This window comes from Acinonyx jubatus, chromosome B3, assembly GCF_027475565.1.
Source record: "Acinonyx jubatus isolate Ajub_Pintada_27869175 chromosome B3, VMU_Ajub_asm_v1.0, whole genome shotgun sequence".
Taxonomy (NCBI): domain Eukaryota; kingdom Metazoa; phylum Chordata; class Mammalia; order Carnivora; family Felidae; genus Acinonyx; species Acinonyx jubatus.
This window is the reverse complement of record NC_069386.1, coordinates 142130317-142157780: the sequence shown is the minus strand read 5'-3', so window position 1 is coordinate 142157780 and position 27464 is coordinate 142130317. Positions and strand designations below refer to the sequence as shown.

Below are 27464 nucleotides of genomic sequence, written 5' to 3'. Positions count from 1 at the left end.
GGGCCCCGAGACTCTGTCGAAGGCTCGAGGCCGTCCAGAGAGGCCACGCGGTTCGCAGACCCTGGGCCGCCCCAGCGCCTGGCACCAGCAGGTCCCAGCGTTACTGTGACGATGAGGATGCTCCAGCGCGGGTCCCCCAGAGCCGCCTTGTCTTTAGATGTTTTGCTGACCTCAGCTCATCGTCCCGCTGCTGATCCCTCCTCCCTGGGGTGCCCGCCCCCTAGTTCACGGGTTCCCTGACCGTCTGCTGTCTCAGCCACAACACCTTCCCTGGTGCACGGCCCCCATCATGGCACTCACAGAGGAGGACTGGGTTGGGGAGAGGGGCTCAGCACAGCACCTCGAGCGAGAATAACTGGTTCCGTGTGGCCGTGTGCCTCCCGCCCTCCCGGGCGCGCTGAGGGCCCACTCTGCATCCTGCGCGGGCGCCACCTCTGTGTCTTTCTGCTGCTTAAGACAGCGAGTTCGTCCTGTGGGGTTGGCTGTTTATTTTAATACTTGTTATCAAATATGTTCACGGTAACGGTTTTTTCAAGTCAGGTAGCGCTACAGGGCTTAAGAGAAAGCACGCGTCTCCTGCCCTGCCCGGATTCCACTGGCCACAGGTAGCTCGTCGGCTTTTTACACTGTTTCTTGCGGCATTTGCCTCATATTCCTAACTAACCAGCTTCTCTCGCCATTTTCTTTTTTGCAGAGGAGGGAGAGTCAGATCACATCTGTTAAGATGCAGTTTACTCTTTCCAGAAGTAGCTCTCTCCCTCAGCCCTCTCCCACACACACTCTCAGACCCCCCTCCCACAGCGTCCCAGTTCCTGAGCGATAACTGTTGGTTAAATCCCTGTCAGGTTCATCGTGGAACACCTGTGTGAGTGTGACAGCTGAGCCTGGCGGTTCCTGCATTTCCACTTCCATAAGTCGTTTCCTCTGGGGGTGGCAATGGTCCCGAGTCTTCACTTGCGGGCTTTTCCGTGGCAGCCGTCACTGGTTGCCCCAAACCGGCTAGTCATCCCCTGTGCTGAACCGCAAAGCTCTGCGCACACAGGCGTGTCAGGTAGCATAGGTCTGATTTTTCTTGGAACCGCTGCTCCTCCTTTCCCGCTCCCTTCTGCCCTGGGTGCCTCTGCCAGCATCCTGAGAGTTCTTTCCCCGGAGACGCTCCTGTCCCGTCTCCCCGGATTGGATCCCTTGCTGTCCAAGTGACACATCTTCCTTTCTCGGTCTATTCTTTTGATTTGGTAGCATGGATTGTATGTAGTTTCTGGATCAAGGTGGCTTGTGAGATCATGTTTTTGAGATCAGTGTCTTAATTCCATCCACATGTGTGACTGAGGGATGATCTAGTAAGAATTTTAGATTGGAAATCACCTTCCTCGGGACTGTGAGGGCATTACCGTCCTCCGTTGGGAGGCTCACGGCCACCGCGATCCCCCTGGCGTCACATCGGGCCCCGCTGCCGCCTCGCCCAGGGCCCGGCCTCCGCTGCCCGTCAGGAGGTTTTCCTGAGCAGACACAGCTCCTGCTGCAAGGGTGGCCATGGCACGGGGTGTCACAGGAACAGCCCTTCAGGTCTCGCCGTGAGTCGTACCTCACTGCTCAGTGGGGAAACTGAGGCGCGGGGGCCACGTGCCCCTGCCCAGGGCACTGCCCTGTGGGTCCAGGTATCACAGAGTAAGCAGAGGGCGCGGCTCCCAAAGAACCTTCACTTCTTTTAGGGCATTTTCTCTTTTTTCATGGATTCTTTAATGTCGCTGTGCTTGCTTTTCTAACAGTTACTAACTATAGTTGTTTTCAACATTCGATTTTATATTCTGACAGAAATTTGACTAATTCATACCAGAGCTAACTGTCTTTGTATTTGTCACCGATCTCCAGGGAAATTAATCTGACCACTTTTTCAGTGGTTTATTCTTTCTCTGTTTTCCCTAATTACAAAGCTTTTCCCTTATTTTCTTAATTAGCTATGTAGAAGCTTCACTGTGTCATTTGATCTCCAGACATAGTAGGAGAATGAAATGTGTGATTAACCGCCCTCCCCCGTCAACTCAGTATTCAGACTTAGCACTTGAACGACCCAGTCTGAAAACCGAAAGCTTGCATTTTTGCTAGAAAGGCTACAAAGCCAGGTTTGGTAGGAAGTCGGTCCTGCCCCGGCCGCAGGTGGTAGGTTCGCTGTGGGTCGAAGCAGCATTCGACGGGGCCGGAAATGAGTGTGTGTCGTCAGCACAGCAGCCGTGTCCCTGCTGGATTTAAGAAGAAGGACTCAGACCCTGTGCTACAGCTGGGGGGCCTTTTCTGTGGCCGGATGTGGGCCGTGGGGACTCGGGCCGTGCCCACCGCCCTTCGGCCGGGCTGCTGCAGGCAGAGCAGGTGCTCCCTGGCTTTGGCAGCGTGGGAAGCGATGGGCAGCCGGGACCAGGGAGCAGGGCACACAGGCGGGTACAGCCCCTTCCGGAGCGGTCAGCCCCAGATCACAGCAGAGGCAGAAACGAAGAGTGACAGTCACTTGCCTTCGAGGACATGACGTCCCCAGAGAGAACGGAGAGTGCAGCTCAGAAACAAAGTCAGAACGGTGCAGTTTTAAGAGAAGGAATATCCAGAGAACGAAAACAAAAACTGGAGCAAATAGAAAGCTGCGCGGGAGAGATGCAGGATGAAGCAGAGGAATCTGACGAAGGTAGCCCGGGGCAGGCTGGGTGGCCGCTGTGGTTCTGGAGCGGGTCTGATTTTATCTTTAGGAGGCCCTCCTGTTGTCCCAAGACCAGCTCACTTAGGAAGTGTGTCTTTGCCCCAGTGAGGTGAAATGACATCTTTATCACGCACTCACTCCCCATGACGTTCTGTCCTGTCGTCTTTCTGTCTGTCTGTGCACCAGGGCCGTACCGCGTTAATTCTGGAGGCAGAAGCCGTGTCGGACTAGTTCCCCCATCAGACCCCTTTCTTTCTCTCCAGGGTTTTTCTAGCTGTCCTCACGCATTAATTGATCCATGTGAACTTTAGTATCAGGTTGGCTCCAAGAAACAGGACATGGGAAAATTTTTAATTTGATGGGCCCATCAGTCTGTAATGCAGTCCCCCCCTTTTTTTTTTTTTTTTAACTTCTGGAAGGTTCTCTCAGATTGTAGATTCAAATATTATGTGTTATTCTTTTATTCTTTCAATTTCTTTGGGGACTCCAGTTATTTGTATGTGTCGTCTATTTTCATTCCTCTAGATCTTTCCCTCCCTTTCTTCAGTGCCCTTTCATTAGATTTTTACTGGAATTTGTTCTATGGGCATCTTATAATTTAGTCACCATTCCTGATAAGATTTTGACTTCTGTTTCTTCCTTGAGTTAAATCTCTTCATTTCTTCCTGCTTTTGTCTGGTTCTGTTCTTAATTTTTTATTTTTCTGACTCATTGAGGGTTTGCTTTGTTTTTCCTCTTTATTTCGGTTTGGGGTGCTGCGCTAGTTTCTTTTGCTTTGTGGATCTTTCTTTGGGTAAGAATTGTCGTCGTCTTCTCACCTTTGTTTGTGAGATGCGTCCCTGATGTTGGAGTAGCTGAGGTGTGGTGTTCTGTTGTGTGAGCACATACCTGAGCTCCTCTTGGTGAACATCTGCCTTTCCTCCTGAAGTCTGTTCCCTTTTGTGCCGTCCAGTCACATGAACTTGTTTGACCAGGAAGGAGAGCTTGTGCTTTAAAGGCCATCCGCCTCCCCAGGGGCCCCACGTTTGCAAGTCCACAGAGCAGCAGGTCGGCCGTGGACCTACCTTCCTGCCATGAACTTGCTGCTGACAGCTGGACAGATGGCTTAGGTCTTCAGCCCCCGGGTCTTTGTCCGCCAGATACAGCGTGGGGTACGTGGGGGGCTGTTGGCCTGCCGTGGTCTTGCTCATCACGTCTGTGCTCAGACACCCTTTGCCCCGTTTTCTGCTGCTTCTGGTTTCTTCCCAGCGCTTATCGTGGGCGTCATACCCTGGTGCTGACTGAGACCACGTGCGTGTTTGTGCGTTCGCACGTTCATTTTCTGCCCTCTCAGTTGGTGGAAGTTTCGTGATGGCAGGGGCTGTGGGGTCTGGTTACTGTCATAGACCTGGGGTCAAGCACAGCACCGGGCACCAAGGAGACACTCAGGAAGCATGGTCAGCTGTGCGGTGGGAACAAGATGGTGTGTCGTCGGATTGACTGGGGATTAGCTCATGCACAGGAGTGAGCGGTAGTGGTGGTGACTGCCCCTCTGTACGCATGTGCGAGTAGAGTGCCATGGAGAGACATTTTCCCAAGATTGCCACAACTGTCCTGAAATGGCATTAGCATTTCCTCGGCGGGTACACCACTGGTGACAGGCTTTGACCTGCCTAATGTGTGGCGTGGAAATGGTTGACTCGCTGATTTGTTTTACTCACAGAGACATTAAACCTGACAATGTCCTTTTGGACGTGAATGGTCACATCCGCCTTGCCGACTTTGGATCCTGTTTGAAGATGAGTGACGATGGAACTGTAGGTATTTCTGTTGGAGATTTTTCATTTGGTTCTGGGTTTTGCTTGTAGTTAGAAGGGACTTAACATTTCAATTTGAGATCCAATTAAGAAACCAAGTTTATGAATGTGAATTAAAAAGATTCACATTTGGGGGACAGTTTAAATTTTCTAATTAAGTTGAAAACCTCGGTTTTGATGTCCATGTCTCATCAGTAGTACGTGTGCCTTCTAAGTTGGGGGTCGTCCCTTTCCTCACGTGGCGAGGTGGCTGAGCACGCCATTGCCGCAGCGACACGCAGGCCCCCTCGGTCCTTTCTTGAAACGTCTGGTGCGGGCCAGTCAGGCGCTCAGACGTTGACTGTGTTAGCGATTCCTCATTTCTGTGTGCGGGCAGGTAACATCCTGTCAGGCGGGGCTTTTCTCTCTGTGGGTGTTGTCCATCTAGAAACAGGGATCCTTGATACTAGGGTTACTCTCTTCCCACCAAATCAGTTTCTTATTTCCCCAGTCTTGACCACGTGTTGCTTAGTTGAGATTGGTGCTGCCCTCAAATCCAGCCTTCTGACGACAAGCGTGGTGGTCTCAGACTGAGCTCGAATGTTGGTTCCCTTTCCTGCCCGCACGTCCCCTCACCCTTCCCGTGCTGCCACCTCACGCCGGTCTCCCCACTGTCCACCGTACGGTTCCTGCAGCCAGGCAGCCGAGCGGGGAAGTGACTCTGGTCACATGATGGAGGCCGACCTCCTCGCGGTCCAGTCTGACCCGGGTGCTGCTCGTACCCCTTGGCCCCTCCTCAGACATGACCTGAGGGAGAGTCTGTCTGGCCTTCCTGGGCCAGGCCTTCTGTCATGGTTGCTCCCTCAGTCTAATGGACTTTGCTCTCCATGCGCTCCAAGACCAGTCTGGTTCCTCAGCTGACCCGCTGCCCCCTTGTTTTCTCATGACGCTCACTGCCCTCGCTGGCCACGGCTTTCTGGAGCGATGGCCCCACGTCAAGCCTGTTCCTGCTAACGTCAGTGGCTGAGGAACTGTCCTTTCCCTTGTAGAGGCCTGAGCCTCCTGGTTCCCCATCTGGAGAATTCCTGAGTACCCAGCCAGTGCCTGGACTATTTCCAGATGTTCCCATTTGGGAGATGGAAGGGTAGGCCCTGGGGGAGCAGCCTTAGCGTCTGTGGAAACAGACATTCAGTGTCTTGGGCCCCACCCTAGAATTTCTGTTTCACAAGAGCCCGGGTGGCCTGTATGCACACGGAAGTTTGCGAAGGGTTGGCCTGAACACACATGGCTTCTGGACCGCACTTTGGGCAGTGACAGAGGATGTGGGAAATGCCACCCCTTGAGGGACCACTGGGGGCTGTGCTGGGCATGCGGGCAAGGAGAGACCAGGCATGCGAGGCCATCTCACACGTTCTGGAAACTGCCCCATGTTTATTGCTGCAGGAGAGCATTCATTCATTTGCAGTGAATTTTGAATTACTAGGGTTTCAAATCATGCTCGTGTGCTAGTTTTATTCCACGATTATTTCATCATTTGCTATCAGTGTTTTAGAGGGAGTATTTGGGAATTTGGAATCGGAGCTGCCCCAGGATTTCCCTCCAACACCCTCTCTCCTTCAAGGTCCAGTCTTCTGTGGCCGTGGGCACTCCTGACTACATCTCGCCGGAGATCCTGCAGGCCATGGAGGACGGCATGGGCAAGTACGGCCCCGAGTGTGACTGGTGGTCTCTGGGCGTCTGCATGTACGAGATGCTGTATGGAGAGACGCCCTTCTACGCAGAGTCCCTCGTGGAGACCTACGGAAAGATCATGAACCACGAAGTAAGATGTCGCATCTCCACGTCCTGTTTGTTTGAGTCCCGAGGCAGGGGCCCAGAGGTGGGAGGGCTGCTGGGAAGCTGTCCGCGTCTTTGGGGAGGAGACGATAGGGTTGGAGCAGGCTGCTGGCCTCCGGACAGGAGCAGGGATTTGCGGGTGGAGTCGGCACAAGCTGCCCGCACGCACGGGAGGTGTGGGCGTGGGGGGAGAGAGCGAGCTTCGAGCTGGAGTGGCGGTGTTCGGGGCAGGGCCCCGGAGAGGTGGGCCTCCGCGGGGCTGTGCCGGGTGTGGCCTCGGGATGGCGGGCGGCGGGGGCCCGTTGGGCTCTTCCACCTGTGGGTCTGGATTCATCAGTGTGACCACAGCTGCTCTTCTCGAGTCTGCTTCCCGGAGATGACTTGTCCGGACCAGGCCAGGTGCCTGTGCGTAGCACTCTTCCACCTCCTTGACCCGGCTTCCTTTTCCCTTTCCAGCTGTGCCTTTCCCCCCCTTGACCTTGCCTCCCGTCGGCCTCGCCTTCATTTCTTGTTCGTTTTCCCATTGCTCTTCCGCTTCCTGTTTTGTCACCTGTTTCCCTTCGTCACATGTGTCCTCATGCCGCTCCCACCCTGTGGCCGTGTGCTCACCGCCTCCTTCCCCAGTCTGTCACCCGCACCCCCCAAGTGAGCTTCTCTCTGCTGACCGGTCCTCAGCCCCGTCCTCCAGCAACTCTTCGTGTTGGGGGCCCGCGAACACTAACGTGGTGGGTGGTCTGCCATGTAACTCCCAATCAGGGCAAGCCATGGTTTTTAAAGACGCTTTCCCAGAATAGAGATGATTGTTTTCACTTGGAAGTTAGCTTAGCCTTACCAGAAAAACACAAAAGTGCATAGCGTAGACGGCGGAAATCACCCCCTCCGCGTCTTGGCGATAAATGCCTTCACGGTACCGAACAGGACTCCGTGGATTCTAAAGAGCCTGCTGGCAAGGAGCACGTGCCCCTGTGGGGCCTGGTCCGGCGCTTCCTGTGCGCCCGCCGGTCTGATCTTTGGTAGCGTTCCTGCCCTCCCTCTTTCTGGATGATAGAGGTGGGGCCTGGGCCTCAGCGCTCGGGCCCGCTGCCGTGCTGGGTGTGTGTTTGTGGGGCCGCGTCTGAGTGAATGGCATCACGTCACATACGACCAGGTGTTTCGTCATCCTTCTGTCCAGCGCACGACGCTTTTCTGTAGAACAAAATCTTAGGAGTAGACTTGCGCCAGATGCTGGCAGACGCACTGTGGAAGAGCTCCGTGCCAGCCGGTTCCGCCACAGCGTGTGGTCGGCGCCCTTTGCCACTTTGATGGGTGAAAATTTATCGTTAATTTACATGTAACATGGTAATGAGTAACCAGCACGACTAAGGATTTTCTCATTAGAATCAAATGTCGTTAGCTTTGGTTTGCATTTAGCTACCGTGAAATTAGAAAGGACTGTTGACTCTGTTCTGTTTCCTGTAACGTTTGTACATCTTGGGTTTTTCTGAATAAGTTTTCATCTCATGTCCACCGGCCGCTTGCCCCCCAGGAGCGATTTCAGTTTCCGTCCCACGTCACGGATGTGTCTGAAGAAGCCAAAGACCTCATCCAAAGACTCATCTGCAGCAGAGAGCGCCGGCTGGGCCAGAATGGGATAGAAGACTTCAAAAAGCATGCGTTCTTTGAAGGTCTGAATTGGGAAAATATACGAAACCTGGAAGCACCTTATATTCCCGATGTGAGCAGTCCTTCTGACACCTCCAACTTCGACGTGGACGACGACGTGCTGAGAAACACCGTAAGTGTGAACAAGCACCTCCGTCCCCGTGGCGTCCCGGTGGGTCTGAAGCCAGCAGTGGTCTGTTGGAGGGTGTGGATTGTCAGCAGGATCTTAGAGCCGTGTTGGTTCTTTTTAAAAGTCTGGCGTTGTGTTTCCAGAAAATACACCTTTTATTCCAGCCTTCAGCTTGGTAGTAATGTCCCCTTTAAAACACAGAGACCACAGCCACCTCCTTTCATTGTGCTTTGCAGATACTGGGTTTTTACAGATTAAAGGTTCGTGGCAAGCCTGCCCCCAGCAAGTCTTCTGGTGCCATTTTTCCAACAGTATTTGCTTACTTCGTCTCCCGTGTCACGTTTTGGTGATTGTCACAGTATTCCAAACTTTTTCATTATTACTGCATTTGTTGCAGCGATCTGTGGTCAGTGCTTATGACTTGCTGAAAGCTCAGATGATGGTTAGCATCTCTTAGCAGTGTTTCTGTTTACATTCATTTATTTATTTTGAGAGAGAGTGTGTGTGTGAGTGCACAAGTTGGGGAGGAGCGGGGAGAGAGAATCCCAGGCTCCGTGCGCTGCGTGGAGCCTGGCGTAGGACCCCATCCCACAACGGTGAGATCATGACGCGGGCTGAAATCAAGAGTCAGATGCTTCACTGACTGAGCCACCCAGGTGCTCCCCTCCTCCCCTCAGTAAACTATTTTGTTTTTAACTTGTTTTAATGTTTGTTTATTTTTGAGAGAGAGACACACACACAGACAGAGCACCAGTAGGGGAGGAGCAAAGAGAGAGGGAGACACAGAATCCAAAGCAGACTCCAGGCTCCGAGCTGTCGTCACAGAGCCCGATGCGGGGCTCAAGCTCACGAGCTGTGAGATCATGACCTGAGCTGAAGTTGGATGCTTAACCAGCTGAGCCACTCAGGTGCCCCCTCTGTTTTTAAATTAAGTTATGAAATTTATTTGTTTAGACATAATGCTGTTGCACACTCAGTAGACCATAGCATAGTGTAAACTTTCACATACACTGGGAAACCAAAAATACACTTGACTCGCTCTGTTGTGATACTTTATTGTGGTGTCTGGAGCCACGCCCAAAATTTTTCCGAGGTCCGCCTGTACTCCGCTTGAGTAAAACGGAGTTAAATGGCTCTTCTCCTTTAGACTCACCAGAAACACTTACGCTGTATTTTCATGGCACTCAGCAGTGTCGGAAATGTTACCGTCCTGGAGCTTCACCTCAGCCCTGTCACCACTTGCAGACTTCGAGGCCCTGAGCTGGCGAGGGGCTCGGCCTGCAGCCCCACGGCGGACTTGGAGCCCCTGGGACTCTGGTCCCCCCGCATGAGCACCTAGCGCTCCGGCCGTCACGGTTCTGTGTCTGCACGTGTGTTTCTTTACACGGCCGGGCTTTGGGAGCAACCAAGACTGTGTGTGGCTTCTGAGTCCTCCCACTGACGCCTAACGTCGTGGATCCTCCAGATTGGGCCCTGGCTCTGGGGCGGTCCGGTCCTGGGCTGGTCCCACGGCCTCTGGTGCGTGAGTCGGCACTGTCTTGTCTTTGCTCAGAGGCTCTAAGGTTATTTTGATCTCCTCAAATCTAGCCTTTTAAGTCCATACAGGTGACTTGTTTTGGGGATAGAAGAGGTGAGGTTTGACCAAGTAGAAGAAAAGTCTTGATCACTCCCTAGGGAATTTCTCTGACTCAAATAAGAGCTGAACTGTAGACCTCCTGGAGAAAAGACAGAGAAAAGTAGTGTCATCGTGGAAAGGGTTTTCTTAGACTGCAAAGAAACTATTTCTACAGTGACATTTCCCAGATACAGTATAACTTTGGTTTCATGTTTAATAAAGAAGGATTCTGACACTGAAAACCAGAGTCTGTAACACATTAATCTAAAATAAATAAACCTAATCAAAAATAAATCTAAAATGAACCCATCTACCTTGGGTTCCAAGCCTACCTCTGCCGTTGGCCTCTGTTTCTCCCAAGAGCCTGAGAGCCCCCAGCCTCTGCCTCACAACCCTCCCGGGGCTGCGCCAGCGCCCGCCAGCTCGCCTCTGCTCAGGGCCGACGAGTGTGGCACCAGGGTGCCATCCAAGTGTGGCCTGGGTCATTAACCATCCTCTGAAGCAGTGTGTTTGTTCTCAACTGCATCGTGAGCACAGCCAGGACTGAAAATACAAGTCTGCCAGTGCTGTGCCCCCTCGCGGGGACGCTGGGCTCGGTGTCCTAGAAGGCCACATGATTCTCTCTAGTGCACGCAGTTTCACCCGTTGCTAATGTTCTTTCCCTTTGTTCTAACATGGATTTCATGTTGTTGTATGTGTTCTCATGCAGGAAATATTACCTCCTGGTTCTCACACAGGCTTCTCTGGGCTCCATTTGCCATTCATCGGCTTTACATTTACAACGGAAAGGTGGGTCCAGCTCTGTGGTTCCCCAGGCGGAGGCTTCCCTTGGGCAAGATGGCAGTTGATGGGCGAGCTCCGGGCGGGTGGGTGCTGCGTCAGCCCTGGGACAGCCGCGCCCCAGGGAGCTGTGGGCAGGTTTGTCCTTGAAAAAGGACACCTGATGAAAACACACAGTGACCTGTAGCAGGGTCGGCCGGCTTCTCCACAAAGGGTGGTCTCTGTCAGGTAGTCGTCTTTTTTTAACAACCCTTTAAAATGTGAAACCCGTTCTTAGCTCATGGGAGGTGCGGTCAGCTGACTTCTGACTTACAGGCTGTCAGTGTTGTCAGGACTCATTCCGGTAGACTTTCAGGGGCTCCCGGTCAGGCCCAGCTTTCGTTACGGCACCGTGCTAGCTTTTGTGAGGATCTTATTGCAGCTCTGTAGCTCCCCCCGGGGGGCTGGAGCACGGTCCCAGACAGGCTGGCAGTCTGGAGAGCCGGGAGGGCTCCAGCCCGGAGCGCCGCGGTGACTGTACTGTCAGCCTCTGTCTTGAATGGGCCTCTTTGCCAAGTTGTTGCCTGAGGGTTGTACCTGCTTTGAACAGGAAACTGGGCCAGGAGGGGAGGGGAGGGAGGGCAAAATGAAACAGACGGAACCTCGAAGCGCCTGAAGGAGGGCTACGTGGCCTTCTAGCGGCTCATACCTCAGTGGACGGGAACTCCTTCCGGAGAGGACGGTTTCTGCTCAAGCCCGCAGAAACTCTCCTGGTGTAAGGTGCCAGGGCTCAACAGCACTTCAGCCAGAGTGGCGGCAGACGCCTTGTAGCCCGCAGGAAGGGGTCTTAGATCTGGGAGGCACGATGACCTCTTAATCCCTCATGCAGAGGTTCTGGATTTTTCTGATCCGTTCCAACTCAGTGGGCACTTGTTAAACCTGCAGGTCCCAGGCCCCACCCGCCAAGGCTCCAGTTTGGCGGGTCAGGCCCAGGGCCGTCCTCCTGGGACAGACCCCGTGGTGCTGGCACCGCATTCTCGGGCCACCTTTGAGAAACACTGGCCAGGCCCTTGCATACACGTGTGCCCGGTACCTTTGCTGCACTCCGGGCGGCAGGACTCGGAGAAGGCTCCCTGGCATCGCTGTCGTGTTAAAAGCGGGAGGAACTAAGTAACTGGTGGCCTGGTTCTGAGGGAGAGAACCACTTCGGGTCTCAGTCTGGGTGCGTGCAGGCTGCGGACTGGCTCTGGCGAGTGGCCGTGCCGCCCCGAGTGCTAGCGGCCGTCGAGTCTGCAGGGGAAGGTGAGCCCTGTCCTCAGACTGCTCAGGAAGGCCTCGGCGGCAGGACTGCCCAGGGCCGTCCAGCGAGGGCTTGGCGAGGCCCCCCGCGCCCAGCTCCTCACACGGATGTCTCCTGTGGCGTTTCTGGGCGCGCGTAAGCGATGACGCAGAAAGTACGCTTGCCTCCTTGGCAGAGGCCTTTTCCTTGACCCCTTCTGAGGGCACAGCCTTGTCCGCCACCCCCCCCCCCCCCCATCATCCCATCACTTGCTGTAAGGAGGTCTCCCTTCTGAATTTTGGCTCCATCCACGACGGTCTGGCCACGGGCCTTTGTCTGCCTGTTCAAAAGACTTCTCTTGGGCCCCAGAGAGTCTCCAGATGCCAAAGAAGTCTCTGTACGCTCCGTGGATCAGAAACCCCGTTGCTTTATTTGCAGCTGCTTTTCTGACCGAGGCTCCCTAAAGAGCATAATGCAGTCCAACACGCTGAGCAAAGACGAGGGTGTGCAGCGGGACCTGGAGAACAGCCTGCAGGTGGAAGCGTATGAGAGGAGGATCCGGAGGCTGGAGCAGGAGAAGCTGGAGCTGAGCAGGAAGCTGCAAGGTGAGCGCCGGTCTCCGCTCGCCCCGTCCTCCCGCTCGCGCCCCCGTCCACTCACCCCATCCCCCTCCGCTCACTCCGTCCCCCCGCTCGCGCCCGCGTCCCCCTCCCCCCCGTCCCCCTCTGCTCACTCCGTCCCCCCGCTCGCGCCCGCGTCCCCCTCCCCCCCGCCCCCTCCGCTCACCCTGTCCCCTTCCCTCACGCCTGTCTCCCTGCCGTAGAGTCCACCCAGACGGTGCAGTCCCTGCACGGCTCCACCCGGGCCCTGGGCGGCTCAGCCCGCGATAAGGAAATCAAAAAGCTAAATGAGGAGATAGAGCGTCTGAAGAATAAAATAGCAGGTAGGTGTCTTAAAGAGGCTGCTTCGTCTGTGTTCTTGGGCGTTAATCCCGTCCAAGAAGATTTTCAGAGTCCTTTTCGTAGGGTGGAAAAGGAGACCAGCGTTGGCTTCTGTAACCTGTTTACAGGTCTCCCGTTTCTTTCCGTCCGATCGCCTGACGTTCTCTCTCCAACTTGCTTGGCCCACAAATGAGAGACTTCTACAGTTGCAGCTAGGATCACTTCTTAGCATTTTACCCGTAAAGTCTCAGAAAGGTTTACATTTCTCTGTCCCATTCTCCCCTTGGTGGCCCTGAGGCACCAGTGCCACAGCGTATTTCTCTCCGAAGCGTCCTCAGTGGCTGTGCCTGCCGTTTGCAGTATTTTAGGGGCTGGCTCCGTCGTCACCATCTGTCCTTTGCGGCTCCTAGATTATCAAAGCTTCCTGAAGATTCAAATCGCTTTCCAGTCTTAATCCTCAGCCCTCCATTTTCTCTCTGGAACCCCAGCATCCTGGTGCTGAGAGGGGCCCCGAGTGAGCCCATGATAAGCCTTACTGCGCACCTCGGTTGCCCTGTGCCCGCGCACACGGGCTCACGCGGTCCCCGGTCCCCAGGGGAGAGCGATTACCCCGTCAGTCCACGCGGGTGGCTGCATACGTGACTTTTCCATGTGTGAGAAAGCAAGAAGGTTGCTAAGCGATAAAGTGAGTGAAGAATCCTTAACAAATTCACTATCAGGAAGTCAGCTGACGTGAAGTTTTTCCTGTAAGGGAACGCGGTTTATTTTCTCTCTGTTCAGACTCCAGTAGGCTCGAGCGACAGCTGGAGGACACAGTGACCCTTCGCCAGGAGCATGAGGATTCCACACAGCGGCTGAAAGGCCTGGAGAAGCAGTACCGCGTGGTGCGGCAGGAAAAGGAGGATTTTCACAAGGTAGTTGGGGGTGATTTCACGTGAGACAGGTTTCAGCGATGTGCGGTTGTGACCTTGAAGTTGTGTGGGGGTCTGAGCCCTCCTCAGGACCCTCGTCTGCGCCTTGGGCTGTGTTGCGTGCAGTCCACGAGGGGCCAGACTGCCTCGGGGTCATGCCGTGCCGCCGACCACGCAGCCTGCCAGGTGGCTGGCCGTGAAGTGGGCGGCCTCAGCACCGGTCACCACATCGGTCCTCGCCACAGGCCTGCTGGGCGGGCTGTGCACCAGGACCCGGTGATGCCCAGGGCCTGAGGGTCCCCGCGTCCCCACAGCAGCTGACCCAGCTGGGTTCACACGCTGGTATCCGGTGCCAGAGTCCTCCCCCTTCCAGCGGCCTCCTCCCCTTCTTTCAGCAGGGGCTCTTTGTATGACAGGGCCTTGCAAAAGAAACCGTTTGTTAAAATTTGGGTGATTCCCCCCAAAACCCCTTTATAAATTTGATTTTCAGTAAAATATATCAGATTGTATGTTCAGTCGGTAGTGTATTCATACCAGGATTGTTTTCTAAAGTACATTCGTTTATACGCTTAAGTCATTAAACCTGCAGTTTGCTATGTGTTCTGTAAAACGTGCAGGATTTCAGACCCAGATTGTTCAGTCTGTCGTGGTGTCCTAACCACGGCGCTTTGTCGAGAAGTGCACAGGGGACAGGAGACTCCCCGGTATGCTAGTGTAGGTTCAGCAGCTCACTGAGCCTGGCCCGGCCCTGGTGGAGTCCCCCCTTCCCCCCAGTTCCAGCTACTTCCGACATCAGACCAATAGGTGCCACCGTGATTGTGCCACCCAGTCGTAGACGAATTGGCTGCGGGAAGGGGAGGCCACGGGTGCAGCCAGGGAGGCCACCATAACCTCACTCTCGTGAGGGGCTAGCTGTCCAACAGTCGTTTTTATGTGGTTCTTTACTTTGATGGAACTCTGAAGCTTTTTTGTACGTAACGTGTTCTTTCCCAGTTCTGCTGTTTCAATAACTGGGTTGGTGACCACATTCACGCTCCGTCCACCTTTATGGCCTTGTGGACGGCATAGGGGAGAGGTTGAAACACGTGAGCCTGTGCTGTGAGCAGGCCTTCCCGCTGGCTGGCAGAGCTCGGGCTTCTGGTCGCCGCATAATTGGGGGTCTTGACCGGAGTGAGTTCGATCTTAGCACCTCTGCTCAGGTGGGTCTTCTTCCAGGCTGCTCGTAGCTGTGCTGGGGGCCTAGCAAAGGGCTTTTTCACAGAGGTGAGCCCTTGGCTCTCGGCCGTGGCCTGTAAGCAGCATTTGCTGGAGAGGATTGAACGGCCAGCCTTCCGCGTCTCTGCGAAGCAAATGTAAAACCTCTGTCATTCTTTCTGTTCAGCAACTGGTTGAAGCTTCCGAGCGATTGAAGTCCCAGGCCAGAGAGCTCAAAGACGCCCACCAGCAACGCAAGCTGGCCCTGCAGGAGTTCTCCGAGCTGAACGAGCGCATGGCAGAACTCCGCTCCCAGAAGCAAAAGGCATCCCGGCAGCTGCGGGACAAAGAGGAAGAGGTAGAGGTAGCCATGCAGAAGATCGACTCCATGCGGCAGGAAATCCGCAAGTCGGAGAAGTTGAGGAAAGAGGTAGCTTCGTAGCCGTTTCGGGGATTGTACTGTTCGGGCTTTTGTATGCTCCTACGAGAACACCTTCGAGAACGTGGGCTAAATTACATGAGTTACTTTAAAACGGATCTTAAATTTTATGAGAAGCCAAGTAAGTTGACCTGCCAAATATTTCCTTTGGACTTCTCAGCCCCTGATACCTATTGGTGAAATTATTAAAAGACATTTCTTAGGGCATTGGTTTTTAAAAATTCCCTTTTAAAGCAAATAGAGGGTATTTCTGCCCAACAAACAGAACGTAAACGTGTCGGGACGTAGTTGGCACAGCACAGCCTACGTGAATACGAGTCCTACGTCCATAAGGGGCGGCCAGGAGGACGACCAGGCTCAGCCTGGCGCCCCCAGTCAGCCCAGTGGCTCTGAAACTTTGGTTTCGGGACTACGTCATGCTCTTAAGAACTGTTGAGGCCCCCAAAGAGCTTTCGTTTGTGGTGGTTACAGCTCCTCATACTTACCAGGTTAGAGATTAAAACACTTTTTTCAGTTCAACAGTAAACCCGTTCGTTACGTGTTAGCTGACGGATTTTGTGAAAAGTAACTCTCTTCCCCCATCTGGTGAGAAGAATGGCATTTTTACATTTTTGTGCTTTTCTTTAATAACTGGCTTTGATAAACTATTTCTGCATTCGTTCTGTTGTGTTACACTGTTTGGATAAAGTATTTGAAGGAAACCCAGATAATTAGAAAAAGAAGGGCCTTTTTTAGAAAGGGCCCCAGGACCCCGCTTTGAGAACTGGCTGCCCTAGACACCCCAAATACTCTTCCATTAACGAGTATCATATTTTAAGCAGCCCTTAGGATTGAATTCTGTTACAACTTGCTTGGTAAAAAATCGGATGCTCTATAAGTACATGCTCTTTGTCAGTCGGTGTCAAAACACCTACTTGTTTTTTTTCCGTTTATTTTGCAACCCAGATGCATTTGTAGCTATAGCATCAGTGGAACCCCTAGCGAAGCATTAGTGTCCACACTCCGGGCAGGTCACTGCAGCATCTGGGATCTGCTTTAAAGTAAAGGGAGAGGGCACTCAGCCGGCCGAGGTGCAGGGGGTCCTTTCCGCTGCTCCCTGCTTGGGCACGTGCGCGTGACCTTCACCAGTCGATAGATGGATTTGTGATCTGCAGACATCCCAATTGCCTATGTCACCAGTCCGTCTCCTGTCCGGAAACTTAATGCCAAGTTGTTGGTTTACATTAGAATTTAAACTTGGTTTATTACTAACCAGCTGTTACAGTCGAGCCTTAAAGTGTCTTTCTCCGCCGTTAACTGGGCCTGGGATCGGGTGCGGAGGTAGGAGCAACAGGCCCTCAGGGCCGTCCGCAGAGAGCCCCAGGGCAGGGCCGGCTTCGTGCTGGTGAGCACTGTGCCCCCCTTGCAGCTGGAAGCCCGCCTGGAGGACACCATCGCCGAGGCCTCCCGGGAGCGCAAGCTTCGCGAGCACAGCGAGAACTTCTCCAAGCAAGTGGAGAGTGAGCTCGAGGCCCTCAAGGTAGTACCTGTAGGAGACCAGCCCGTCCTCCTTCCTAACTGTCGTGCTGGGAGTCCTCCCGCGCGGTGGGCTTGTCCGGAAGGACGGGGTGTGGAGAGGGGACAGGTCACAAACGTGCCTTAATGACAGCCTTCTTTCCGTTTAGAACCTGAGTTCCTTCGCTGTTTTCCTTCCTTAAAGTGTCAGGCAGTGTCTCGTAAGTCCTGGTAAACGAACACCTGACACCTGCTGTGTGTTCAGTGAGACCATTTCTGAAAAAGTTCCTTAAAGCCCGTGTCCTGCCACTGAAGTTGAAGACAGGCCAGTGGCCCGGGGCCAAGGGCGGCCAGGCACCTCGGGAGGGAGTGAGCGAGGGAGCGAGCAGAGAGGTGCCAGGGGCCAGAACAGGGGTGAGGAGGTGGGGGAGGGGGGGCTCTTTGTTAGCCTGGCGTGACCTCAGGGGCACGAGTCCCCTTTCTGAGCCTGGGTTTCCTCATCTGCCGGTGGAGACGATAGGCCCGCTCTCTCCCCAGCATGTACCTCGGGCGGGCCTGTTTCCCTCCATCGTCCTTGCTGCCGTCTGGGCCTGTGGGCGGCAGCCCCGGGGCCTGGACTTCTGCCTGCTCGTGCCTGAGTCTGCTGACAGTCCACCCCCCCCCGCCCCCACCCCCCGCCCCCACCCCGGCAACCAGGGCGTGTCCTGTCCTCAGTGCCCCCAGCAGCTCCGAGTGACTCGGGCCCTGACAGAGCCCCTCCCAGCGTTTACCGCCCAGCTCACTGCGTTCACCTTGCTGTTTGTCACCGTGCTGAAAACCTCCCGCCTGATGTGGCACTTCACGTGTCCCTGCGTCAACGGCTCCTTTAACTGTCCGCTGGGCACCACACCCCCACGCTTCACCGCGTTGCCCTGCGTCAGTGTCTCGTTGCTCATTTGCTGCTTGGCCGTTGGTCTTTCCCTGTCTGCCCCACGAGAGCAGGGACCTTGATGTGACCCTCTTAACCACAAAGGTGCCTGACACATAGTTGCCCGAATGAACAAACTGTGAGGAGGCTTTGGGGACCGATTGTGTCAGGGTGTAGACAGAGCTTCCGGGGTCCTAGGCAGATCTGGGCACGTCCCTTGTGCAAGGTAGGTGCTGTCAGCCCCTCAAATCTGCCCGACGGGTGTTAGAAGGACCTCGCGGCCGTGGCCAGCTGCATCGGGCGCGGTGTCTGCCATTGGTGGGGAGGGGACAGAAGAAGCCGCGTGTACGGGTGCCTGCACAGGGTGTGGGTGGAGGGCCGTGTGGCCCTCGAGGGGAAGACATGGGCCTGTAATTTATTTTACCTTTCTCTTCAGATGAAGCAAGGAGGCCGGGGCCCGGGGGCCACCTTAGAACATCAGCAGGAGATTTCCAAAATCAAATCTGAACTTGAGAAGAAAGTCCTGTTCTATGAAGAGGAGTTGGTCAGGCGTGAGGCCTCCCATGTGCTGGAAGTAAAAAATGTGAAAAAGGAGGTACACGATTCGGAAAGCCACCAGCTGGCCCTGCAGAAGGAAGTTCTCATGCTGAAAGACAAATTGGAAAAGTCAAAGCGAGAACGGTAGGTTTTCATGCGCCCTTCGGTGCTGTGAGCGCGGGCTCGTGCCCCCGCCGAGAGGATTGGCTCACGGAGCTTCTGAACCGCCGCTCTCGCACCTTCCCAGGCACGCTGAAATGGAGGAAGCAGTCGGCACGATAAGAGACAAATACGAGCGCGAAAGGGCGATGCTGTTTGAGGAAAACAAAAAGCTGACAGCTGAGAACGAGCGGGTAATCTAGTCCATGCCACCGCTCGGGGCTCTAGTTCCCGGTCGCGGGTCCTGGGAGTCGGGTGGTTTACGCAGCTTGCTTCCTACGTGAAGTAACACGTTTCCATGGGGTTAGAAGCTGCTAATTTCCTGAAATCCCCTGCTCTTGTCATTTGTCTGCTCAGATTGGGGTTGAAATGTGACCAAAGTTAGATACGTTTGAAAAGTCCGTATCTGAGATGAAGTTTGGAGCAAAATCTCACAACGATTTAAGAAAACTTTCAAAATCTTCCAAAGAACATGTAGCTTTAATAACGCTAAGGTCACGTTTAAAGGACACCAAATAACGAGTTATGTGGTACAATTGTTTAATTTCAGCTTTGTTCCTTTGTGGATAAACTCACAGCTCAAAATAGACAGCTGGAGGATGAACTACAGGACCTGGCGGCCAAGAAGGAGTCGGTGGCCCACTGGGAAGCCCAGATCGCAGAGATCATTCAGTGGTACGTGTGCCCGCCCGCCCTTCCCCAGCCCTGCCACGCTGCTCGCGCTCCCTCCACCCGCGCCGCTGCCCTGAGGCCTCGGCACGGACCCGCCGCCCTCTCCCGAATCGCCGCTGTCGAGGGGCCGCAGTTCTGTCCGGTGTTCTTCACACTGGACTGTGGGTGGAGAAAGTGCACCAGGTCCCTGGAGGCGTGGGTCAGGCTGGCACACCCCACACGTTCTAGCGAAAGGGAGGCCGGGCCCCCGCGCAACACGGCAGAGGGACTGGGGTGGCCCTTGCTAGCAGAGCCGTTCGTTGGTCGTGGGCGACCGCTCCGGCTGATGGGACGCTATGTCCCTTTGTCCCACGGGGGGCAGGAACCCGTCCTCGTTTTCGGCTCCTCTCACGGGTCTCTATGGTCCTTCTCTAGGGTCAGTGACGAGAAAGACGCCCGAGGTTACCTTCAGGCTCTTGCTTCCAAGATGACCGAAGAGCTCGAGACACTGAGGAGCTCCAGTCTGGGGTCGAGAGCACTGGTAGGCTTTGTTCTGAACCGTGTCTTTTTATGATGACGGGACTCCCCCGTGGCTTTACCTTGAACACGAGTGTAGAAACTCCGTGCCGGGCAAGTAACTCGGGTGATGCGGGCCTCCGTGTGGCCAGGGACGCCCCCCGGGTGCAGAGCGCCGCTGTCTGAGCTACTGGGAGACCACAGCCACTCTGTGGAGGGACTGCAGTTTGCGCGACGGGCTCCTGCCCTCCAGGAGACGGATTTTGTCCATTCTCTCACTCCCACCCGACGCCCCCCCCCCCGTCAGTGGTCCGTGTGTTTCGAGTGCCCAGAGCTTGGCGAGCCGTCTCCACCCAGGCTCACTTCGGGCGCAGCCCCACGTGTCCCTCCTTCTGTCTGCCTTTCTTACAATATGCGTGTGTGAGTTATTCTGTAAGTGACGAACACTAGTAATAATAGAGGTGTAGGGGAACTGTTTCATTAGCGTTTTAGTTAGAACTTCACAAACCCAGATTTTTATTCCCTGTTTTGCTGGTTTGAAGATCTGTTTGCCCCAAAGGGGTGTTGTTATGTGGAATGTCATTACTCCTCATCCTGTCACCTGAGCACCCGGCACATATACCATCTTGTCGAAGAATACAGCTGTGTTCTTCGCTCTGTAATTGGAGAATATATTCATTTTTCGATTTGAGATTTAGAAGTACCAATTCAAACGATCAAGTTTTTTTCATTTCTGCGTTTTCTCTTCCAGTCGTATCTGCGGGTATACTTGCGCTTGTGAACTGTGTTAAATAAACCTAGAGCATAAACCTTATGAAAGATGAAAGAATGTAGCCCTAGATCCTTTTAGCAAAGTGGGATGATTGATATTCTTGTGGCAGAATTCTGTGTGAACAGTCCTTCCTGTTGAAGGACTGACTGATGAAAGTGTATTTCCTTCCTGTCCGTAGAAGTGTATTGTTCACTCGTTGATTCTTGAGGAAATCCGTGTGGGCCATGGTCATCTGAAGACTCAGGCTTCTGACATTCACTGGGTTCATCACAGTCGTTGGCGTCCGATAAAGCGCCCGTGTCTCTGTCCCTGCAAACCCCTAGTCAGTTCCCTTTTCTTCTCTTTATGGACGGAAAACGAAAAATTCTCAACTGTGTGGACTGAAAGCTTTTAAAAAAGTCTAATAAAGTGGAATCTCCAGATTCCTTCTGTCCCTCTCGAGAGCGGATGGAACACGGGCAGCATCTCGGTGGGAGAAGGGGAGCACGCTGCCACCCAGCTGGTCTCGGTCACTGTTAACCTCACCCTGCTGAGCCCTCCATCCTTGCTCTTCCTGCCGCTTCAGTCTTCCGTTGTGGGCAGGGATGATTGATGAGTAATGACATAATTGCTCGGATAGTGAAATAGGAGATGTTTCAAGATAAAGGAAGAGTAAGATAACGGAGACCCCCACAATATATCATACGTTTGTAAGAGAGTCTAACGGACCCAAATAGAAATTGCACTCCTGGTTGAGTTTTATTCTTTCAAAAAAATTTTTTTAAGCTGCAGCTCATTCTTTTGAAGATCTCTAATAAAGAATAATAGTCATAAAAAGCCCAGACTAAAATTGGGTCTGATGGACTTTGATGATATCTAATATTATCAAATTAATATTTAAGTTAATTAAGTTAATATTTAAACGTGATAATAAAAGTTTAAGATTAGGAGAAGATGAATTATGTGTCAACATTTTTTTAAACAAGTAAATATCTTAAAAATATATCTTTAAAGGGGCACCTGGGTGGCTCAGGTCATGGTCTCACGGTTCGTGAGTTCGAGCCCCACATCAGGCTCTGTGCCGACAGCTCAGAGCCTGGAGCCTGCTTTGGATTCTGTCTTCCTCTCTGTGCCCCATCCCTGTTCGTGCTCTTTCTCTCTGTCTCTCAAAAATGAATAAATGTTAAAAAAAAATGTAGAAACATATGTATCTTTATGAGTGCCTGGGTGACTCAGTTAGTTAAGCATCAGCTCAGGTCATGATCTCACGGTTCATGAGTTTGAGCCCCGCATCAGGCTATCTTTCAGCGTAGAGCCTGCTTCAGACCCTCTGTCTCCTTCCCTCTCTTCTCCCCGGCTCACATGCATACACATGTTCTCTCTCTCAATAAATAAATAAGTAAATAAATAAATAAATAAAGTCAATAAATAATATCTTAGAGCGCTTGGGTGGTTCAGTTAGTTAAGCTGACTTCATCTTAGGTCATGATCTCACAGTTTACGGATTCGAGCCCCACATCAGGCTCTGTGCTGACAGGTCAGAGGCCGGAACCTTCAGATTCTGTGTCTCCCTTGCCCTCTGCCCCTCCCCTGCTTGCACTATTCCTGTCTTTCAAAAATAGATAAATGTTAAAAAATTTTTAAAAAAGTATATATATATGTATATATCTTTAATATCTGAACCATTGTCTCCAGGACCCCCTTTGGAAAGTGCGCCGTAGTCAGAAGCTAGACATGTCTGCACGGCTAGAGTTGCAATCTGCTCTTGAGGCGGAGATCCGGGCCAAACAGCTTGTTCAAGAGGAGCTGAGGAAAGTCAAAGACGCGAATCTCTCCTTTGAAAGGTACCTGGTACTGTGTTGTGTTCTGACTCGATAGGGGACTGTGTGACCTTGGGCACACCCCTGCTCTGTGATATCAGTTGACTGGAAGGAGCTTTGCACGGTGGACCGTTTCTGGCCCCTAGTAGGCGCTCAGTGAGAATCGATGGGGCGGATGTGCAAATGCCCTGCGCGCATCGGAGGTCTGTGCTCATTTTCTCAGGAAGCAGTGAAGCGATGGGAGCCCGCGGTTTTGAAGTGCCAACATCTGTGTGTGTAAGAGGCAGATGCTGGTCTTCCCTGTGCCGGGTGACAAGACACGGCCACACGTCTGAGGGACAGTTCTGGCCTGCTTGTTCCCTAAGTGCTGTTGGTTTCATCAACTTCGAGTTTTCCCTTTTAACCTAAAACTAATATTGTAAATACAGGTTGAAGACGGTATGCCTATCTCAAAACTTTTTTCTGACCCTCAAACACCATTTTTACACAACAGTAAATTCAGTGAATGTTTGATGAGAGGCCGCCGCTGGCAGTCTTACATGCCCAGGAGATGGTCGTGAACTGCTCTCTTGTAAAACCCAGGCCGCCCTACCTGTAGTAGCTGTTGATGTGGAAGGTGGGGACCTGGATGTCACGAACAGGGTCACTGATGGGATTACCGAGTCACACATCTTGTTAGTTTGGGGCTAAAAGAGTAAGAGTAGCGATGGCTACCGTTCAGGTACGCTCCCTGTAAGAGGTTGATCCTATTAATCACGTGATTGTCACGGTGTTCCCAGGAGGCCAGCACTCTTGAGCCCCATGTTACAGATGAGGACAGCGAGATGCAGAGAGGTGTAGGTCAGCCAGCATCACCTGCTAATTCGGCGCAGAACCCCCACTCAGCTGCTGGACTGCACTGCTCGCCTCCTGGCCAGGTCACTGCAGCAGCCTGACTGCTCTGTCCCTGCAGGAAAGCGTAGGAACGAAGGCCCGCCCCCCCAGCAGCTGTGCTCAGGCGGTGGTCGTGGTCTCGTGCAGCCCGCCGTCTCGCTGGTTGTGGGAATGACGTTTGGAGGTCTGATGGCTGAGTAATCTGGGTGGTGTGTCCTCGGAGGACAGAGGACTCATTTGGAAAGAGACTGGGAGGGTCGGAAACTCCACGAGGGCCTCCAGATACACCTTCATTAACCATGATTTTGAAAATCCACGTCTGTTTCTAATTCTGAAATATCTGTAATCTCTGTAACGTGCTCAGCGGACTCACCCATGCCAAGAGTGGATTTGTGTTTCCGTTCGCAGCGGGGAGCCTGCCATGTTCCGGCACTTTCCCAGGCACTGGAAATTAACCCCTGCCCTCACATTTTGACACTCACTGAATCAACGTGTAGATGTCTGTTCTCAGGGTACTTAAAGCCTTCTATTTTTTTATTTTTTGTTTTAGTAAACTAAAGGATTCCGAAGCCAAAAATAGAGAATTATTAGAAGAAATGGAAATTTTGAAGAAAAAGATGGAAGAAAAATTTAGAGCAGATACTGGTAAATTATAAGCTTCTGAAGTATTTAAATATAAGTTTTTTTTTAACAGCATGGTTTTATTTTAGATTTAATAGTTTTTAGTTATATAAAGAAAGCACTTAACATGATTTTGAAGCCAATATTCTGAGGTAGCGTATGTTCAAATATGCCTTTCTCGAAGGTAACCACAGTTCGTGGCTTATCCTTCCTGTTTCCTCTTGGAAGTGCAAAGCAAATACACGTGTATGTAGAGTCACCCATCCGTGTCCCCCTGATCACACGAGGCAGCCTGCTGGGGCCTCCTATCTGTGAGCGGGTAAGGCCGCAGCATGAGAGGTGGCCCGGTCCCGTCCCGGCGGCACCACACCCTGCTGGGGGCTATGGACGGGGGTCGGGCTGTTCCCTCGCTGTCACAGCAGGTGCTGTAAGGAGTAGCCGTGTGTGGGTAACATGTCCTGTTCCTGTGGGGTACGTGGGGGTAGATTTTTGGAAGTGGGAGTGCCGGTTAAGGAGTAAGCATGCTTGCGCTGATGCTGGCGGTGACCGCGGCCGCCCAGAGGCTTGTGCACGTGTGTCCCTGCCCGCGCGCAGGCGACGGCTGCTGCCCCACAGCCGCGTGCACACAGTGTGAGCACACAGCGAACAGGTGGGAAGGAGCATTAGAATACAGATTGTGCTTGCGTCCCTCTTACGAGCAAGATTGAGCACCTTTTGTGTGTTTAAGGGCTGTGTTTCTTTTCTTTTTTTCTTTAATGTTTACTTGTGAGCAGGGGAGGGGCAGAGAGAGAAGGAGAGAGAGAATCCCAAGCAGGCTCTGCACTGTCAGCGCAGAGCCCAACTCGGGGCTCAGTCCCACAAAGCGCAAGGTCATGACCTGAGCTGAAATCAAGGGTTGGACGCTTAACTGCCTGGGCCACCCACGTGCCTTGAGATTTTCTTATTCTGTGATTTTTATGTATTTGTATCTTTTGCTCACTTTTTAAAATTCAGAGTAAGTTTTTTTTCTAGAAACTTTTTGTAGATGGAGGATAGAATATAGAGAGCCTTTTGTTTGTGATGAAAGTTGCAAATATTTTCCCAGTTTGTCTTTTGTCATTTTTATTTTGCTTATATTTTTTACCAAGCATAAAGTTTTTTGGGTTTTTTTTTTTGTGTGTGTGCATCACATTTGTCATTTTTTCCCCTTTTTTCAGTTACAGGGGAATATTTCTGAGTCCCCAGGTACTCAAATAATTCACTCATATTTTCTAATACTTGTATACAGGTTTCATTTTTTAAATGTGGATTACTGGTCCATTTGAAATTTACTCTGATGTGCATTTTGAGTTGTGGATCTAGTTTTTAGTTTTATCTTTTTCCTGTGGCTGGTCGTCTAATACCAGTTATTGAGAAGTTCCTCTCCCTACCGATTTTGTATGTGACTCTTACCACATGAGGTCACCGTGGGCACTTGAGTCTGTTTCTGGATTTCCTGCCCTGTTCACTGTTCCCTGGCAGGAACCACTGGATTGTGATGAAAGAGGTTTCAGTAAATCTGATTTAGTATCTGGTAGATCTGCTCCCCCAACCCCTTTTTTTCAGGACCTCTGAGACACTCTCCAAATGAACTTAACTAGAATCACATCAGATTTATCCGCTAGGTTAATGAGAATTGACATGTTGATGGTGCTGAGTCTCCCCAGGGGAGCGCAGATGGTCTTTTAAATTTGCCTTGACTAGTCTGTTTCTTTTTTATAGGATTGAAACTTCCAGATTTTCAGGATTCTATTTTTGAGTATTTCAACACTGCACCTCTTGGACACGATCTGACATTTAGAGTAAGTAGCTATTCTAAAAAGTGACAAATGAATTTGTGATAAATTAGAGTTGGTAGGACATGCTCTGACCACCGGTGGGGCCACAAACACACTAGTAAATTGACACCTGACGGTTTTCTCTGTCGTGCTGACCTAGGAGTGACCCAGGGTGTCAAATGGGTGAGGTTAGAGACATTTAAGGTACCGGAAATGCTCGCAGAGATGCTTCCCCAGACTTAAGTGGAAGCTAAGAAAGTGCTCAGCATCTTCAGGGAAGAATCGGCACTGGCTTCTGGCTGTGTGGTGAGCATCTCAGACGGGTTTTTGTTTTTATTTTTTTTTATTAAAAAAATTTTTTTAATGTTTATTTTTGAGACGGAGACAGAGCGCGAGTGGGGGAGGGGCAGAGAGCGAGGGAGACACAGAATCCGAAGCAGGCGCCAGACTCTGAGCTGTCAGCACAGGGGCTCGAACCCTCGTGAGATCATGACCTGAGCCAAAGTTGTTCACTTAACCTCCTAAGCCACCCAGGCACCCCTCAGGCGGGTTTCTAAATACACATTCCCACCCTGCCGCAAATGAAGACTAAGCCAGCCTCATTGCCACTTCAGTGACTTCTGTATGGCCCTCCGGTTTGGTCTCTGGTGGCCCCCGTGGGGTGGGCGGACGGGTGGCTGGGAAGAATTGTTGCTGTGGCCCGCCCCTGCTCAGCCACCCGCACCGGGTAGGCGGGGCGGCCCGAGGGAGCCATTCCGAGTGAGTCCCATCTCTCCCTTCGCGCGCTGCCCGCGGACCCAGTGCCTCCTTTACCGCTTCTCTCCAGACGATAGGGGTGGACCCTTGCTAGCAACCCTTGAAGTAAGCCAGAAAGTAAAAATAGCGAAAACAAATCTCATTAATGGGACTTCTCATGGCATGTCGTCGTTTTCATTGATTCCATCATTTTTTTTTTTTTTAAGAAAACGTTAAGCCTGTGGGCAAGTTGAAAGAATACTATAGTAAACACATAGGTATCTCTCCCTGCCATTTTCTCCTAACGCACCAGTGTTTGTTTCCTAAGATGAAGGATGTTTGCCTAACACAACCATAATGTCATTGTCCTGCACGAGACCTTTGCACTGATGCTGTAGTAGAGCATGCATGTTTTACATGTCCCTTGTCCCTGAGTGTCCTTTACGGCTGGTTTGCCTCCCCTTGTCAGGGTCCAAGCAGAGCTCCTAGGTCGCATTTAGTCTTTGATCTGGAACAGTGTCCCAGTTTCTCCCCCACCCCCACCCTTTATAACATTGGTATTTTTGTGGTATCTGTACCAGTCGTCTCACTGAGTGTCCTACGCTCCGGATTTGTCTGATGGCTGATTTGACGTGGGTTGGACATTGTGGCAGGGATGCCGCACGGGATGTGGACGTCCCGAGTGTGTAGGCTTCGTGATGCTTTCGGCGTCAGGCGGAGGTGGCGTCCGCCAGGCCCCGCCCCGCCCCTTCGTAAGCGTCGAGCCGTCGGGAAGGCTGCCGGATGTCCGTCCGCCAGCAGCCTTGCGCCCACGGGTTGGCGAAGGCCAGCAGCCCGTGCCTGGCAGCAGTTCTTACAGAATCAAGTAGGCCTGCGTGGGTCCTGCTGCTCTGGCTCACACCTGCTCATGTTCACCTGTCAGAATGGTTTCTTGTCACGTTGGTGATGCTCGTCTCTTCCCTGAAGGCCTGAGTTTTAAGAAGCAGATAGGTTTACCTGGTCCTCACACGGCGGTTCTTTCAGAAACGTCCTGCTTCGTACGTCTCGTGCCTCTCTCACGGCTGGAGCACTAGACACATCGCGGCAACCCGAGGGCTGCCGTCGTTAACGGGATGGAGGCGGCCAGGAGAGCGGCGTTAGACACAGAATTAGAGCAAGAGTAGCGATCCCTGGGGCAGGTGGTTTCAGCCCGAACTCGGCGCCACTGCAGACAGCCAGTCGGGAGGTTTTGTCACGGAGCTAGATGGAGGCCATAATCTTGGTACCGTGTCCGGGGAGTCAGCACTCCTGCCGTCTTCGTGTTTGGTCTCGGTCCCTCCTTACCTCTGTGGTTTAAGTAGCAAATCCTTGGTCAGAGTCTGGGTTTGTCAGGAGGTGTTTCCAGACCTGAGAATCGTC

General features: G+C 52.6%; 1 protein-coding gene across 1 annotated transcript in view; it reads left to right on the top strand.

Annotated features, from left to right (window-relative positions):
* CDC42BPB (CDC42 binding protein kinase beta) overlaps positions 1 to 27464 on the top strand; it is a 102053-nt gene that overhangs the window by 52152 nt on the left and 22437 nt on the right. Inside the window, 16 exon segments of the mRNA XM_027066685.2 lie at positions 4389 to 4482; positions 6083 to 6283; positions 7823 to 8071; positions 10393 to 10472; positions 12160 to 12326; positions 12545 to 12664; positions 13443 to 13576; positions 14955 to 15197; positions 16615 to 16725; positions 18044 to 18288; positions 18392 to 18497; positions 18854 to 18978; positions 19390 to 19495; positions 21917 to 22065; positions 23465 to 23559; positions 25276 to 25355. Of these exon segments, the coding sequence (XP_026922486.1) occupies positions 4389 to 4482; positions 6083 to 6283; positions 7823 to 8071; positions 10393 to 10472; positions 12160 to 12326; positions 12545 to 12664; positions 13443 to 13576; positions 14955 to 15197; positions 16615 to 16725; positions 18044 to 18288; positions 18392 to 18497; positions 18854 to 18978; positions 19390 to 19495; positions 21917 to 22065; positions 23465 to 23559; positions 25276 to 25355 (2305 nt within the window).